The 18116-nt window shown below is 46.4% G+C and overlaps 1 protein-coding gene across 6 annotated transcripts in view; it reads right to left on the minus strand.

Annotated features, from left to right (window-relative positions):
* FAM20A (FAM20A golgi associated secretory pathway pseudokinase) overlaps positions 1-18116 on the minus strand; it is an 82252-nt gene that overhangs the window by 19374 nt on the left and 44762 nt on the right. For 3 of the 6 annotated variants that reach the window (XM_030208495.1, XM_030208491.1, XM_030208496.1), the window contains exons 3-6: positions 12789-12839; positions 11112-11190; positions 4784-4872; positions 3084-3224 (exon numbers count right to left, since the gene is read on the minus strand). In XM_030208495.1, the coding sequence (XP_030064355.1) occupies positions 3084-3224; positions 4784-4872; positions 11112-11190; positions 12789-12839 (360 nt within the window). Of the gene's footprint in view, positions 1-3083; positions 3225-4783; positions 4877-11111; positions 11191-12788; positions 12840-18116 lie in introns of all 6 variants that reach the window. The other 3 variants (XM_030208492.1, XM_030208494.1, XM_030208493.1) reach the window with 3 other exon arrangements.

Raw genomic sequence — 18116 nt, forward strand, 5'->3', positions numbered from 1 at the left:
CTGCGAGTTGCCAAGCGACAGCCCAGAACTCTTAATGATTTAGAGATGATCTGCAAAGAGGAGTGGACCAAAATTCCTCCTGACATGTGTGCAAACCTCATCATCAACTACAGAAGACGTCTGACCGCTGTGCTTGCCAACAAGGGTTTTGCCACCAAGTATTAGGTCTTGTTTGCCAGAGGGATCAAATACTTATTTCCCTCTGCAGAATGCAAATAAATTCATATACTTTCCACAATGTGATTTTCCGGATTTAATTTGTGATGTGCTATCTCTCACTGTTACCAATAACCTACCCTTCAATTATGGGCTGCTCATGTCTTTGTCAGTGGGCAAACTTACAAAATCAGCAAGGGATCAAATACTTATTTCCCCCACTGTATTCTGGGCGGATGCCTAGTCTGCTTAGTAGCAAGGATTCTGTGAAAGTTCACGTTGCTATACTACAGCATGTGAAAAACATAAAATGCAAACTAAGAGACAACGGGCTCATTTTCAAAGCACTTAGTGCTTTGAAAATATGCCTCAGAGGAGGGTGGGGGGAAGAGGGGTTGGTGGTTGGTGGTTCGGAGGCAAGAATAGGGGAGGGCAGACTTGTATGGTCTGTGCCAGAGCCGGTGATGGGAGGCAGGACAGGTGGTTGGGAGGTGGGAAAAACTGCTGGGCAGACTTGTACGGTCTGGGCCCTGGGAGAGACAGGTGCAAATCAAGGTAAGGTATACACATGAGTTTGTCTTGGGCAGACTGGATGGACCATGCAGGTCTTTTTCTGCCGTCATCTACTATGTTACTATGTTACTATGTAAACTGTTCACTTGAAACTCTTAAGTTATTTAAAATCATTTAACTGGCCAGGAACAGCACCTAGCTGGTTAAAGGGTTCTTAGCTGGCTATCTCCCACTCAGTGGCGTAGGAAGGGGGGTCGGTGGGTCGGTCCGCCCCGGGTGCACGCCGCTGGGGGGGTGTCGGCTCCGCTGGTTCCTTGCTCCCTCTGCCCCGGAACAGGTTACTTCCTGTTCCGGGGCAGAGAGAGCAGGGAACCAGTGGAGCCGACGCACCTCCCAGCCACGTGCACTCAGGGCGGATCGGCGTTCCCGCCCGCCCCCCACTTTTGTATGGCAGTAAGAATGCGCACCGAGGGGGGGGTGCGCCGTGCTGCACCCGGGGGGGGGGGGGGGGTGCGCAGCGGCGACCTGCCCCGGGTGTCAGCCACCCTCGCTACAGCACTGCTCCCACTGAATATTGCTAATTAGGGGCTAGTAGATAACTGGTTAAATAACTTGATATCAGGGGCGTAGCCAGACACTCAATTTTGGGTGGGCCTGGGCCCAAGATGGATGGGCAGAAATACCCCGCCCCATCCCACAGGCGATTTGGTCTCTCCTTCTCTCATATGTTCTCTCAAACATCCCCCCTCTCCCGCATACCTTTTAAATAGCAGATTTTCACCAGCAGTGAGCAGCAACTAATACACACTGCTCATGTTGGCCCCACAGCCTTCCCTCTGATGTAACTTCCTGTTTCCACATACGCGGGAATACATCAGAGGGAAGGCTGTGCGGCCAGTGTGAGCAGTACGCATCCGTTGCTGTTTGCTGCGGGCGAAGGTCTGTTATTTACAAGGTATGCAGGAGGGACAGTTGTTGGGAGTTTTCAGCTGGTGAGGCTTGGCAATCCCTTCCAGCCACATCATAGGCGTGCTGCTACTGGGTGGGCCTGAGCCCAAAGTGGGTGGGAATGGGCCCACCCTTGGCTACGCCACTGCTTGATATAACTGGATATCTGCTGATTTTTAGCATGGGTTTGGCAGCCATTTTTGGCCGCTTGTATTGCTGGAATATCTTTGGTCAGTTTGAACGTAACTGGCCAGCGCTGAATATCGGCCGGACTAACTCCTGCAGTCTGAATATCGGCCCCTATATCTTTATTATGGAGCATATTTTAAACTGTCACTGGACACTAGATTTCGACAGCTAAACAGAGAAGCAGTATTATCCACTTGAAACAAAAAACAGAATCATCAATGGCCTGAAAACTGAGTACAAGCCCTTTCAAAATCTGCTCCTGGGTTATAGATGAGAAAGGGAAAAGGGGAGACTGGATTTTTTTTTTTTGTTACATTTGTACCCCGCGCTTTCCCACTCATGGCAGGCTCAATGCGGCTTACATGGGGCAATGGAGGGTTAAGTGACTTGCCCAGAGTCACAAGGAGCTGCCTGTGCCTGAAGTGGGAATTGAACTGAGTTCCTCAGGACCAAAGCCCACCACCCCAACCACTAGGCCACTCCATGGACTATACAGGTCTTTTTCTGCCTCTGGAGGAGGAGGAAGACCCTGGTAGGGTCTAAGGGTTGAGGGCTGAAGACTGGAGGCCCTTTGGGAAATTCATGGATTGGAACACGGGGTACAAGGGAAAGGATGCAGAAGGGGCCATAGGGGAAGAGAGGATAAGGAAGGATGCAGGTTCGGGGTTGATGACACTGAGAGAGGCCATAGGGTGTGATGTAGGGGCAGGAGGAAAAGGACACAGGATTAGGTGCCTCCTCACAAGTTTTTGGCCAGGATGGTGGCTAAACAGGCAAAAAAGGCAGCAGCAAAATACTTGGGTGCATAGGGAGATAAATTCTGGGGACTACACCTTGAAAAGGATAAAAACATGAAAGAACGGGTCCAGAGGATGCTTACTAAAATAGTTATTGGTCTTCATTAGGGGGATAGACTTAAAGATCTGAATATATATACTTTGGAAGAAAGATGGGATGGGAAGATATGATAAAGAAATTTACTGTAAATACCTCTGTTGAAGTTTTGGAATGAAGGGTCATAGCAGCAATCTAAGGAAATATTTCTCTACAGAAAGGGTGGTAGATGTGTGAAACAGCCTCCCAGTGGAGGTGGTGGAGACAAGGACTACATTCAAATTCAAGAAAGCATGTGATGGTCTTTATCTGCCATCAATTTCCATGTTTCTATGTAATGGCCTTGCTTGACTTTCTATCACCTTTGCCCTTTGCAAGGATCAAGAGGTGAAAGTGAGGGTCAGATTGGTAAGTTCACGGGAGTGTGGGATTTTCTATTTTACCTGGAGATATAAAGAAAACACTTTGTAAGTCTTCATTGCTTGCCACGTCTAGGATTTCCTGGGTGATGTTAATCATCCTTCCAGCCACTGGGGGCACTCGTCGAAAATCCAGGATCCTACACAGAAGAATGTTGATAAATGCTGAACATTAATTTAGGGACACAAGAAGATGTGAGGAACATATGTGCACCTACCATGCCATGATTACTACCTTGGCAGGAGACTGGAATAGTTATAGAAACAAACTACAAACAGACTCTTTCTGAGGTGGCTTCCTACAGCTTTCAGAGTACAAGGCCAGTTGAAATTCTGATAGTTATTTTTATTTATTTACTATAATAAAGCTCACCCTCAACGTTCTGAGGACACTGACGTCAGTGAAGCCAAGCCACTGACTTCAGTTCCTTCAGGTTCGTGGTGGTGAAGCCACCGGGCCCCGCCCTCGCGTCAAACGTCATGACATCGAGGGCGGAGCAAACGTTGAGGGTGAGTTTTATTACTGTACCTGTGCTCCGCCCTCGCGTCAAAACGCGATGACGTCGAGGGCAGCCCAGGAAAATCGCCACCCACACAGAGCTACGACAACGCTAACAACAGCGGCAGCGCACGAACCAGCTACAACGGCGACGAGCCATGGGGCGGCCCAGGAAAATCGCCACTCTTCTCCGTATGTGAGTCACCCCCCCCCCCCCCAAAAAAGCTAGCGCCCGTTTCATTGCTCTGAGAAATGGGCCTTCTTTCCTAGTATGTCAATAATTTACTTGACTTAAGGAATTTTGCTGCTTTTAAGCCTAAGAACAGTGGTTTTTTTTATACTTTAGACATTAATATGCTCACTAATAAACTTATATTTTGCTTTAGAGACTGTTTCATCACTATTAAAGAAGAAGAAAATTATGGAAATATTGTCTGTATCCTTGAATATTTAGACAGCTTATAAAGCTATTGTCTGTATCCTGTGTAATTGCTCTGCTCACATGAAAAGCTTCAAAGAGAGCAGCTGATCCACAGTGTAGTTTTAGGCCAGATGTACTAACCCAGGGCTTCCCAATTCCAGTCCTTGAGAGATGCAAATGGGTCTGATTTACAGATCAAATATGCAAATTATCCAAATGTATGTGAATGCGTCTAATGGATATTCATTGTGATGACCTTGCTTGTAACCTTGAGGACTACAATTGGGAATCCTTGTACTGAGCATTTTATCTATAGATAAACAATGGGGAAAAATTCCTCAAGTACATTTGACCCTAAGTGGCCCAACTCTAAAACAATAACACTTAGCAGTCCAGGTTCCCATCTTATTGACTTTGTATTCTCTTTACTTTACTTTCTCTCTCTCTCGTCATATTCTTTCAACTTTCTGTCCTTCCTTATTCTACAATGAAACTACACAGAACAATCCCCTGACTTCCTCTTTCCAAGTAATTTCACCTGCTTGGTTGGTCATAAAAGGTGACCTACTGAGAGTAAACAGGAAGACTCTACAACAGTGTTTCTTAGCCTTCTCCTAAAGGCACACCTACCCAGTTGGGTTTCTGGATTAGCACAATGAATATGCATGAGATAGATTTGCATACACTGAAGACCCACTGTATGCAAATCTATCTCATGCATATTCATTGTGGTAATTCTGAAAGCTCTACTGGCTTGGTGTGCCTCTAAGGGAGGATTGAAAAGCACTGTTCTCCAACACATACCTATCCAGATGAAAGGCAGCAATCTCGGCATTGTGTCTTTGAGAATCAACAAAATAGAAAACATCTTCAGGGGTCTCCTCCTCTCTTTTCTGTCTGAAAAGAATACCGAGTCAGAAGACAAAGAAAAGAATCATTTAACTGTGAGAGGTCGGGTGTGTGGGTCAAATATAGAGAGAAGTTGTGGGAGCAATATGACTGGAGATCGACTATTGGGTAAAGTGGATGGGCCAATAAAATTCTTTTACGGAAGTTGGCTTAACAGGAAAGAGAGTGGGTGCAGATGTAGAAGGATGAGGCCCTTGATCGCAGGATGTCTTTAGACAGAGAAAGAAAGAAAGAAAATAAAGTAGAGATTTCGAAGGGGATAGGGTTGTCACTGGAGCCACATTCAGGTTAATATGACCCAACACAGCTGTGTTTTGGCAAGTGCCTGTGTCAGGGGTCCTCAATTCTCTATGAGAATAAGCTCAATGTATTTGCACAAACACTAGTCTCCTCACACAATAAGTTGATCCAGCAAAGACTCTACTTTACTAAGCTCATGTTTTCATAAACTCTGGAATTCGCTACCAGAAAAGGTGGTTAAGGCGGTTAACTTACAGGCTTATTTTCGAAAGAGATCGCCAGCGATCTTCCGAAACAAATCGGGAGATGGTCGGCCATCTCCTAAAACCGGCCAAATCGGTATAATCGAAAGCCGATTTTTGGACACACTCGCCGGCATTCCGTCGTGCAGGCGGCCAAACTTCAAGAGGGCGTGTCGGCAGGGTAGCGAAGGCGGGACGTGAGCATGCTTACAAGATGGCCGGCTTCAGCTGATAATGGAAAACAGAAAACCGGCGATGACGAGCATTTGGCCGGTTTTACTTGGTCTATTTATTTTCACGACCAAGTCTCAAAAAGGTGCCCAAACTGACCAGATGACCACCGGAAGGAATCGGGGATGACCTCCCCATACTCCCCCAGTGGTCACCAACCCCTTCCCATCCAAAAAAAAAACCCACTTTAAACATTTTTTTGCCAGCCTCTATGCCAGCCAACTCCATGACAGCAGCGTGCAGGTCCCTGGAGCAGATTTAAAGCCAGGTGCACTAAACTGCACGGAAGAGTCCTTCCCTTACCGATCCCTTAGCGAATCGGTAAGGGAAGGGCATGCATGAAGGAAATCGCATGCAAATGAGCTGCTCATTTGCACGCGAATTTCCTTCCCTAGGAGGGGAAGCCAGTTGGCCAGCTTGTAAAAAAAAAGGATCTTGCTGATCAGTTATGTTATGACTTACTTGTTCTGGAGTGCTGTATTTTGTGATATTGTTTTGAGAAATGTTCAATAAAGACTTCATACAAATTAAAAATGTCCCTGATGTGCACTTCCCTTAATGGCCGACGTTCTCCCCGAACGGGGAAATCAAAACTGTTTTTGCTCATAGCTTTTTTAGTAGTAACAGTGGGATTTGAATCGGCCACCTCTGCATTACAAGACCAGTGATGTAACTACTTGGCCACAGCTCCACTTAGTTAGATGTCCTTCCCTTTTGATTATACCCCTTCAGGTCTCTCTCAGCCAACCACAGTGCCAATCACCGTGCCAATCACGGTGGGCTTAAAATCTTTTGTCTTACCAAGACCTGGACAAAAATGGGTGATGAAAGTTACTTTTATGCTTGTCTTCCCCTGGGTTATGAAGTTATCTCTCATGCTAAATATTCCAGAGCAGCTGGTGGCCTTGTCATCATCTACTCTACTGATCTGCAATTAGCAGAGCTGCCTTCTTTGTTTCCAAGCTCTAACCTAAGCTTCGATCTGCTAGCGAGACATTCTTGATTTAAGAGACTTCAATACTCATGTTGATACACCTTCTCATCCCCATTCAAGATCTTTATTGACAATCCTTACTGATTTGAACCTACGACAGTGGGTCTCCTTTCCAACTCATAGAGTGGATCATATTCTTGATCACATCATTACTCTGAGTGACTTGTAATTGTCTCCAAATGCTTCTTTTGTACTTTGGTTCCTTGGTCAGATCACTCAGAACTTTCCATTTTCCTCTCCCTCCCTCAACATGTCGAAAAACCAAGTCCTAAATTTTCTAAGTTCTTGGCTAGAGTGGACTCTCATGTCATTCCTTGCTTCTTATTCCCCAGACTTTGATACTCTTGACCTTGATGATATGACTTCCAGTTTCCACTCAATTTTGTCATCTGTTTTAGATCAAGTCACCCCTCAGAAATTAGTTGCTACTTGTGACAAAATAGTAAATTTTCCAGCATATGAATTATTTCATGAAGTGTATTTCTCTAGTTTGGCCAGCAGGTGGTGCATATTTAATTATAAATATAAATATAAAATTAATGGAAAATAGAGTGACCCTGCAACTCAACGAATATATTCAGAAATTCTCCATCCTGCACGAATCGCAGTCGTGCTTCCGTTCAGCTCATAGTATTGAAACGGTCCTTCTTACCTTAATATCCAAATTCAAACATGAAATAGCAATTGGAAACCATATCCTTCTCCTCCAATTTGACTTATCCAGCGCTTTTGACATGGTTGATCATACAATCCTAACCAAACTTCTGGACAAAATTGGGATTGGCGGCAATATCATAAACTGGATAAAAAGTTTTATTACCTCAAGAACTTACCAAGTCAAAGGGACTACAAACATATCGTCCCCATGGTCATCTGAATGCGGGGTGCCGCAGGGATCTCCACTTTCCCCAATACTTTTCAACCTCATGATGATTCCTCTAGCACGGTTGCTAACTAAACATGGTCTCAATCCCTTCATCTACGCTGATGACGTCACCATATTTATCCCCTTTAAATCCAATCTATCTGAAATTGCTGATAAAATCAATACTGGAATGACCACCCTAACCTCTTGGGCTAACGCTTTCAAGATGAAATTAAACAAAGAGAAAACACAATGCCTAGTCCTTTCATCCCAATACTCTCCACTTCTCCCAACTATTCTTAGCACCCCTGATGTCAAACTCTCCATATCAGACGACCTAAAAATACTTGGAGTAATTATTGATAACCATCTATCATTCGAAAACCATGGTAAATCCGTCTCAAAGAAAATGTTCAGCATGATGTGGATTCTGAAACGAGTAAAATCTTATCTTCCCTTGAACACCTTTCGGAACCTAGTGCAATCCACAGTACTCACACACGCAGCAACAGTGTCTTCTCAGGATGTAAGACCCTAATTTTGAAGAGGCTACAGACTACCCAAAACATGGCAGCCAGACTCATCTTTGGCAAGTCAAGATTTGACAGCGCAACACCTCTTTGAGAGAAGTTTCACTGGCTTCCCATTAGAGAAAGAATAAATTTTAAAGTCCTCACTATGATTCATAAGATCATTTATGGTGAATCCCCTAACTGCATGAACAACCTTATCGACCTACCAGCCAGAAACAGACCATTGTCGTCTCGCACCCACCTTAATTTACACCTCCCAAATTGCAAAGGTATCAAGTAAGCCTCATTGAGCCTGCAATATGCGTGAAAGCGCAGGGTACAAATGTAATAAATAATAATAATTTATATTTAAAGCTGTTACAGAGAAATGACTGTTGCTTTTTTAGTTAACACAGAGAAGAAGTAGCCTGCAGTGATGTGTCCAGCTACTTTTAAAACTTTGTTCTGGGATCTGATTGGCCCAGGAGCTCAAATTCAGCTAGGATGTACTGGCTTTTTCTCCAGTCTTAGCCATGGAGAAGAGAGAGAAAGATCTCTTTGCTAAGACCCTGTGAACAGCTGGAGCTTGGCAGGAACTCGTAGACAAGGCAGGGCTGGAACTTGGCAGGAACTTGGAGACAAGGGAGAGCTGTAGCTTGGCAAGAACTTGGAGACAAAGCGAGGCTGGCTCTTGGCAGGAACTCGGAGACAAGGCAGGGCTGGAGCACGGTACAGACAAATCAGGGCTGGAAATTCAAAGCAAGGCAAGGCTGGAACTTCAAGGCAAGGCTAGGTTCAAGGCTAGACAGAAATTATTTTAGCTTGTGGACTGCCCAGTTCTGTGAGTCAGCTTGGGCGGTATAGCAAGTTTCAAAAAACTATAAACTATTGTGTGAGGAGCTGAGTTTTGTGCAAACATATTGAGCATATTCTCATAGCGAATTAAGGACCCCCCTCCCTCTGATGCAGCACTTGCTGAAACACAGCCATGTTTGGTCATCAATTCATTATTAACCTGGATGAGGCTCCAGTGACATCCTTATCCCCTTGGCTGTCTCTGCTTTTTGTGCTTTTTGCAGAATGTTTCGTTCATAGATATGCACCTGGCAACATTCAGCGTTTTTTTTAACACTGACTGTGGCTGGCTAAATTAACCCCAGATATTCAATGTGGACTCCAGCACTAAATATCCAGGGCTAAATGGTGCAGCACTGGCCGTCGGAACTTATGTGGGTCCCAGCCGATATTCAGCAGGGCCCACATAAGACAGTTATGTGGGCTCTGGCTGAATATCAGCTGGGACCCTGTACCTCCTGAAGCAGCTCGTCTCCTTCCCTTCCCCCTTCCCCCAGGTCATCACCAGTATTAAGCCCCCAGTCCCCCCGAACATTCCCCTCAACCCCCATCTCCCCTGTGGTCTAGGTAGGTCCCCCAGGTCTACCTATATCTCTGGTGGTCCAGTGGGGGGGGGGGGGGTGGTGATGGAAGCAGGAGCAAAGTCCACTCGATCCTGCTGTTTGCAGACGGTTTTGAGTCTTGTGGGCTGGGGGAAGGGGAACTTTTTCAGGGATTGGGAGGGAGATTGGGGGGGGGGGACATAAACTTTAAAACCTCGTTATATGGGTCCGGCCAATGTTCAGTGTCAGGCCCGAAAAGCTAAGCGGGTGATTTTAGGACAGCTTTTGAGCTGTCCTAAATTCATTCGCTTAGCTATGCAGGTCCTGTCACTGAATATTGATGGCACCCACTTAATTCCCAGCTCCTCCCCAGTGCTGCCCCCCTAAACCGCCCCTGACCTGCCAACGTTTAACATGGGCAGTCAGAGACAATATTCAATGGCAAAATTCAGTTTAGTGCCGCTGAATATTGGGGGTTGGGTGGCTCACCACGATTTAAGTGGGACAGAGCCTCTCCTACTTGCTTAAATCACTCTGAATATTGGCCAGATAGTAGATGATGGCAGATAAAGACCTGTATGGTCTACCCAGTCTACTCCTTCTTTTCTCTTCGGAGTTTGGAAGGGTGAACCCCATTCCTCCTGATCAAGACCATGCAACTCCCTGCCACAGCTTTAGAGAAGGATCCTCTGAGCATCTTGGGGTGTGCAAGAGGTAAATTCAACCCTGACAGTAATTTGCATCCCTCTGCTTCTGTTATTAACATCTTTAGGTGGCTCTTTTATTCAGTCCCTCTCACCTCCTCCACCCATAATCCTGGAATACAATTTACAATCTTGTCTTTTTGTTTGCTGTTGATAAATTTGGATTTGAGTTCTTTTGGCTCAATTTAATTATTTGCCTTTCCAAACCTACTACTACTACTACTACTATTTAGCATTTTTATAGCGCTACAAGGCGTACGCAGCGCTGCACAAACATAGAAGAAAGACAGTCTCTGCTCAAAGAGCTTACAATCTAATAGACAAAAAATAAAGTAAGCAAATCAAATCAATTAATGTTTACAGGAAGGAGGAGAGAAGGGTAGGTGGAGGCGAGTGGTTACAAGTGGTTACGAGTCAAAAGTAATGTTAAAGAGGTGGGCTTTCAGTCTAGATTTAAAGGTAGCCAAGGATGGGGCAAGACGTAGGGGCTCAGGAAGTTTATTCCAGGCGTAGGGTGCAGCGAGACAGAAGGCGCGAAGTCTGGAGTTGGCAGTAGTGGAGAAGGGAACAGATAAGAAGGATTTATCCAGAGAACGGAGTGCACGGGAAGGGGTGTAGGGAAGGACGAGTGTGGAGAGATACTGGGGGGGAGCAGCAGAGTGAGTACATTTATAGGTTAGTTGAAGAAGTTTGAACAGGATGCGAAAACGGATAGGGAGCCAGTGAAGCGACTTGAGGAGAGGGGTAGTATGAGTAAAGCGACCCTGGCGGAAGACAAGACAGGCAGCAGAGTTTTGAACCGATTGGAGAGGGGAGAGGTGACTAAGTGGGAGGCCAGCAAGAAGCAGATTGCAGTAGTATAAACGAGAGGTGACAAGGGTGAGTTACATTCAGTCCTAGTAGGTATTTTGATGATTTGCTCACCCTCCAGTTCAATTTACCATAATCTCTGGGTTATCTATGCTAGTTGCACATTGGAAGGAAGTGACTGCTAATTAGGGAAAGTATCTAGCGTGATCCCCTAGCGTGATCCCTTACCTCATGGGTTTGAACATAGCCTTTCCAAAGTCTTGGAACCTCAGAACCAGTTTCAGGTGGACCCCGCTGGGCTTCACGACTTGAAAGAGAGAATTAGGAGAGAGTGGGAAATGGATAAATAAATATCTACAAGCCTAGAAGATTTATCCTAAGGAGATTCTCTTCTTGTGCATTAAAAAATGACACATTAAACAGTTAGGCCCCTGTCAAAACAGAAAACCCCAGATGAGTCCGTAGGAATGCTGCCCAAGTTACTCTTACAGATCTTTTGTATGTTAAAATGTTACAAAGACGGAGGAAGGAACCGAATGCTTCTTGAATAACTTGACAATGGTCCAAAGTACTGAAACTGTCCGATTGGTTTCAAACTGACCGCACTGCCATAAAATGTGCATTTTTGGTCCTTCTTCAAATAGAAAGTGGCTGTCCTCTTATTTGTGTGATAGTCCATCCACCCAGTGGCGTAGCAGGGGGGCTGCCACCCGGGGCGGGGTGGTTCGCCGTTGCACCCCCCCCGGGTGCAGCACGATGACACCCCCCCCCCGACCAGCTCCCGCACCCTACCTTTAAAAAGAATATCGGGAGGTGAGGCGCAGCGCCTCGCGCCTGCCCTTTACGTAAAAGAAATGTGGACCGTCGGGCCTTCTCTCGCTCTGTCTGTCCCGCCCTTGCGGAAATAGGAAGTTGCGTCAGCGGAGGGCGGGACAGATAGAGCGAGGGAAGACCCGACAGTCCACATTTCTTTTACATAAAGGGCAGGCACGAGGCGCTGCGCCTCGCCTCCCGATATTCTTTTTAAAGGTAGGGTGCGGGAGCTGGTGTGTGAGGGGGGTGTCGATTTGCCGAGGGGGGGGAGCTGGCAGGGAGCACCCCGCCCTGAGCTGACACCCGGGGCGGACCACCCCCCCCCTTGCTACGCCACTGCATCCACCATGAACTCATCGTCCCTAGCTGAACACCCAATGTGTCTTTCAATGCGGGACTTTCTCGCACGTCTAATGTGTCCCTAAAAGAGGGTTTTTTTTTCCTTTTTGCAAGTCCGGTGCTAATTTTTTCATTAGCACATGGGACTTGCAAAAGAATAACGTGGGAACGCTTTCCGCCTTCTATTTAAAAAAAATTTTTTTGGGGTGGGAGGGGGTTGTGGGGAAGTAAGGGGAGGTGATCCCAGATTCCCTCCTGTGGTCATCTGGTCAGTTCAGGCACCTTTTCAAGGCTTGGTCATTAACAAAAAGGGACCAAGAAAAGTCAGCCAAATGCTCGTCAGGAACGCCCTTCTTTTTTCCATTATCGGCCGAGGACGCCTATCTTTTAACCACGCCCCTGTCCCGACTTCGGTACACTGCCGACACGCCCCCTTGAACTTTGGCCGTCCCCGCGACGGAAAGCAGTTGAGGATGGCCAAAATCGGCTTTCGATTATACCGATTTGGCCGCCCTTAGGAGAAGGGCGCCCATCTCCCGATTTGTGTCGGAAGATGGGTGCCCTTCTCCTTCGAAAATAAGCGGGATAGATTCCCAAAGTGATGCAAAAGAGTCAATAAACATTCTCATAGGATTTATCCCAGCATTTGCTTCAACCTTCTACAAACTGCAATGGAATGAAGACAGCTCTCCTGTAACCTCTTATGGCAAATGTAATAATATCAACACGACAGCAGAGGGAAGCTGTACTTACTCTGGCTACAGTCACATGTCCCCAGCAGAGCCTTTTCATCTGGGCTGTAATCTGCAAAACAAGAACAGCTCATAAAATTTTCATTTACACAGCACCCTAAACCGCCATCTGCCGGATTCTATATATTGCGCCTAGAGATCTGCACTGAAATCTAGGCGTATTCTATAACAACGTGCGTAACTTAATTGGTTTAAGCCAATCAGCATTTTTAACAGCTCTTTACAAGCAATAATGAGCACTAATTGGCAATAATTAGAATTTATGCGCACAACTCGCTAAGTGTATTCTGTAACGAACTGCACCTAAATTCTAATGTATGCATTTCAAAAGGGGCGTGGCTATGGGCGGAGAAATGGGCATTCCGTGGGTGTTCCCAAATTTACACTCCTAGTTATAGAATATGGCCCAGTGCCATAGGCGTAGACTGGGGGGGGCGAGGGGGGGCAATGCCCCCCCAAACGACGATGACGTGGACTGGCGCTAGAAGTGAAAAAAAAAAACCAAGCAGGCACGCGCTCGTCTCCGTCCGCTTCGCTGCTTCCCACCCGAAAGGAAATGACATCAGAGGAAGGCGGGATGCAGACAGAGAGGGCAGGGAAGCAGTGAAGCGGACGGAGACGAGCGTGTCTATCTACCCCCTCTCTTCCTACCCTCCGGCGCAGGCAGCACCAATCTTCTCTAAGTCTTTCTTGTTCCTGGCAGCGGTAGCGACGTACACGCTGCCTTCAGCTCTGTCCCGCATAGGTGGGAACAGGAACTTGAAGAGAAGGCTTCCGGGGCAGACCGAAGGCAGTGTGTACGTCGCTACCGCTGCCAGGAACACAGAAAGGCTGAAGAAGACTGCTGCCTGCACCGGAGGGAGGGAGGAAGAGAGGGGGTAAACGGAGTCACGATCCTGGACCTCGCGGGGGGGGGGGGGGGGGGGGGAGCAGAGGGAAGGTGAATGGGACTGGGAGGGTGGAGAGCAGAGGGAAGGAGTAAGAGATGGATGGGACTGGGAGGGGTGGGTGGGGAGCAGAGGGAAGGACCAGGAATTGGATTGAACTGGACTGGGAAAGGAGGTCAGAGGGAAGGAGCAGGAGATGGATGGGACTGGGAGGGGTGGGAAGCAGAGGGAAGGAGCAAGAGATGGATGGGACTGGGAGGGGTGGGTAGGGAGCAGAGGGAAGGACCAGGAATTGGATGGGACTGGGAGGGTGGGAAGCAGTGGGAAGGAGCAGGAGATGGATGGGACTGGGAGGGGTGGGAAGCAGAGGGAAGGAGCAAGAGATGGATGGGACTGGGAGGGGTGGGTGGGGAGCAGAGGGAAGGACCAGGAATTGGATTGGACTGGGAAATGAGGTGAGCAGAGGGAAGGAGCAGGAGATGGATGGGACTGGGAGGGGCGGGGAGCAGAGGGAAGCCTACTGGAAAGAAGACACTGCATAAAACAGAAGACACTGGGACCAAAGCGAATAGAAAAACTAAATGATCAACAAGGTAAAAAAGTATTTTATTCAGAATATATTAATTGAAATATGTCAGCTTTTTGAAATGTGCATCTGTGATATTTTGCCTGTAAATTTCAATTCTTTCCTCCATATTAGCATATTCATTTGCATATGTATATATGCAAATGAATATGCTAATATGCTCCGCCCCATCCTTTGCCCCCCCAAATGAAACAGTCAAACTACGCCTATGCCCAGTGCGTGTAAATCTACGTGTTGGTGTAAATGGACATGTGTAGTTTTAGACGCTGGGATATCAGCTAAGCGTATTCTATATGCCGTGGCTCAATCTAGGCACCGCTTATAGAATAAGCTTAGGCGGAAATGTTTACCGCATGGATTTTTAGGTGCCTTATATAGAATCTGGCCCCATAGGTGCAGGTGCAGTGATTCCCTGACCCTTAAAGAACTTACAATTTAATCTGATATCTGAGTCACAAGGACCCTTCTACTAAACTCAGACATCACAATCCCCTTTTCCTTGGAGTGATACTAGACAACCACCTTTCACTTGCAAACCATGCTATATCCACTACAAAGAAAATGTTCAATATGATGTGGATACTGAAACGCGTTAAACCCTATCTCCCCCTGAAAACGTTCCGGAATTTGGTGCAATCCACGGTACTTACCCATGCCGCGACTACTGTAATAGCATTTTCTTAGGCTGCAAGGCCCATATCCTAAAGAAACTTCAAACGGCCCAAAATACAGCAGCAAGACTCATTTTTGGCAAATCACGCCTTGAATGCGCAACCCCTCTCCGTGCAAACCTTCACTGGCTCCCTATCAAAAAGCGAGTCAACTTCAAGGTCCACACATTAATCCACAAAATTATCCATGGTGAATCTCCGGGATATGTGCTCAGTCTGATCGACCTGCCTACCAGAAACAAGTCTGAATCTTCACGAAATTACCTCAACGGCAGAAAAAGACCTGCACGGTCCATCCAGTCTGCCCAACAAGATAAACTCATATGTGTTACTTTTTGTGTATACCTTATCTTGATTTGTACTTGTCCTTTTCAGGGCACAGTCCGAGTAAGTCTGCCCAGCACTATCCCCGCCTCCCAACTACCAGCCCCGCCTCCCACCACCGGCTCTGGCACAGACCATTTAAGTCTGCCCAGCACTATCCCTGCCTCCCACCACCGGCTCTGGCACAGATCGTATAAGTCTGCCCAGCACTATCCCTGCCTCCCAACCACCAGTCCCGCCTCCCACCACCAGCTCTGGCACAGACTGTATAAGTCTGCCCAGCTCTATCCCCGCCTCCCAACCACCAGCCCCGCCTCCCACCACCGGCTCTTGCACAGACCGAATAAGTCTGCCCAGCACTATCCCCGCCTCCCAACCACCAGCCCCGCCTCCCGCCACCGGCTCTTGCACAGACCGTATAAGTCTGCCCAGCACTATCCCTGCCTCCCAACCACCAGTCTCGCCTCCCACCACCGGCTCTGGCACAGTCCGTATAAATCTGCCCAGCACTATCCCTGCCTCCCAACCACCAGTCTCGCCTCCCACCATCGGCTCTGGCACAGGCCGTATAAGTCTGCCCAGCACTATCCTCGCCTCCCACCACCGGCTCCCACCATTTTCGGCACTGGTATCCCACCCAAATCTTCCTTGGTGAAGACCGAAGCATAGAATTCATTTAATCTCTCTGCTACGGCTTTGCCTTCCCTGATCGCCCCTTTTACTCCTCGATCATCTAGCGGTCCAACCGATTCTTTTGCCGGCTTCCTGCTTTTAATATACCTAAAACAATTTTTACTTTGTGTTTTGGCCTCCAATGCAATCTTTTTTTCGAAGTCCCTCTTAGCCTTCCTTATCAGCACTTTGCATTTGACTTGACATTCCTTATGCTGTTTCTTATTATTTTCAGTCGGTTCCTTCTTCCATTTTCTGCAGGATTTTCTTTTAGCTCTAATAGCTTCCTTCATCTCACTTTTTAACCACGCCGGCTGTCGTTCGGTCTTCCGTCCTCATTTTTTAATGCACGGAATATATTTGCTGGAGGCTTCTTTGCTGATATAGCATTAGGAGTCTACAAAAACAAATAAAATGAAACGTATAGCTTATGAATGTAATTACAAAAGATTAAAAAATGGACAGTCGAAGTATAAGAAAAAAAAATTAAAAACATAAGTAATACCAAGTTATCTGATATAAAAAATATATATAAAAAAGGTTATATGATATAAAAAAACAAGTTATTGCTGAAATTGTGAACACATAAGTTACATTTAAAAAGGCTATATTGTTTTCATATCACTACAACTGTTTCTATCACATTCATATGGACATTTCACCACATGGCGTTAATACACTTGTGTTGTAAAATGGTTTTATATATTTTTGGTCACATACTAATGTTCACGTGGAGGGGCATAATTGAACGAAAACGTCTATCTCCATGGGCGTTTATCTCCGAGAACGGGTCCGTGAAGGGGCGGACCGAACCGTATTTTCGAAAAAAATAGACGTCCATGTTTTATTCGACAATTTGTGAGCTGGGCGTTTTTGTTTTTCAGTGATAATGGAAAATGAAAGCACCCAGCTCAAAAACAAATAAATCCAAGGCGTTTGTTCGTGGGAGGGGCCAGGATTCGTAGTGCATATGCCAGGACACCAACCGGGCACCCTAGGGGGCACTTTTACAAAAAAAAAAAAAAAAAGGTAAAAGAGCTCCCAGGTGCATAGCACCCTTCCCTTGGGTGTTGAGCCCCCCAAATCCCCCTCAAAACCCACCGCCCACAAGTCTACACCATTACTATAGCCCTAAGGGGTGAAGGGGGGCACCTACATGTGGGTACAGTGGGTTTGGGGGGGCGGTTTGGAGGGCTCCCATTTACCAGCACAATTGTAACAGGTAGGGGGGGTGGGCCTGGGTCTACCTGCCTGACGTCCACTGCACCCCCTAATAACTGCTCCAGTGACCTGCATACTGCTGCCAGGGAGGTGGGTATGACATTTGAGGGTGAACATAAAAAGTTGTGAAACGGCATATTTTTGTGGTGGGAGGGGGTTTGTGACCACTGGGGGAGTCAGGGGAGGTCATCCCCGACTCCCTCCAGTGGTCATCTGGTCATTTAGGGCACTTTTTGGGGCCCTATTTGTGGAAAAACAGGGTCCAGGAAAAGTGCCCTAAATTCTCGCTAAAAACGCATATTTTTTTTCCATTATCGGCGAAAGGCGCCTATCTCTGATCGGCCGATAACCACGCCCCAGTTCCGCCTTCATCACGCCTTTGACACGCCCCCATCAACTTTGTCCGCATCCGCGACGGAGTGCAGTTGAAAACGTCCAAATTCGGCTTTCGATTATACCGCTTTATTCGTTTTTGTGAGATAAACGTCTATCTCCCGATTTGGGTCGCAATGTAGGCGTTTTTCTTTTTCAATTATAAGCTGGAAAGTCTACACTGATTTCATATTATCACAAGAGCTTTTATTGCATTCAAATGGATATTCTACTACATGTGGTTAATATACTTGTGTTGCAAAACGCTTTCGCTTTTTTAACCGTAACTTACGTGTTCACATTCAGCAATAACTCATTTTTTTATATAACCTCTTTGTATATCATTTTTTATATCAGATAACTTGGTATTACTTATGTTTTTTATTTATTTTTTTCATATACTTTGACTGAACATTTTTTTTATCTTTTGTAATTGCGTTCATAAGTTATATAAGTTTCATTTTATTTGTTTTTGTAGACTCCTGATGCAGGCCCTCTGGCCGAAACATAACGTTGTGTTGAGTTGCTTTGATTTTTAATAAACACTGTCTTACTCAAGATTGTATGCGTTCCAATCTCTGGAAACCTTGGTCTTT

Source organism: Microcaecilia unicolor, chromosome 6 (assembly GCF_901765095.1).
Source record: "Microcaecilia unicolor chromosome 6, aMicUni1.1, whole genome shotgun sequence".
In the NCBI taxonomy this organism is placed as follows: domain Eukaryota; kingdom Metazoa; phylum Chordata; class Amphibia; order Gymnophiona; family Siphonopidae; genus Microcaecilia; species Microcaecilia unicolor.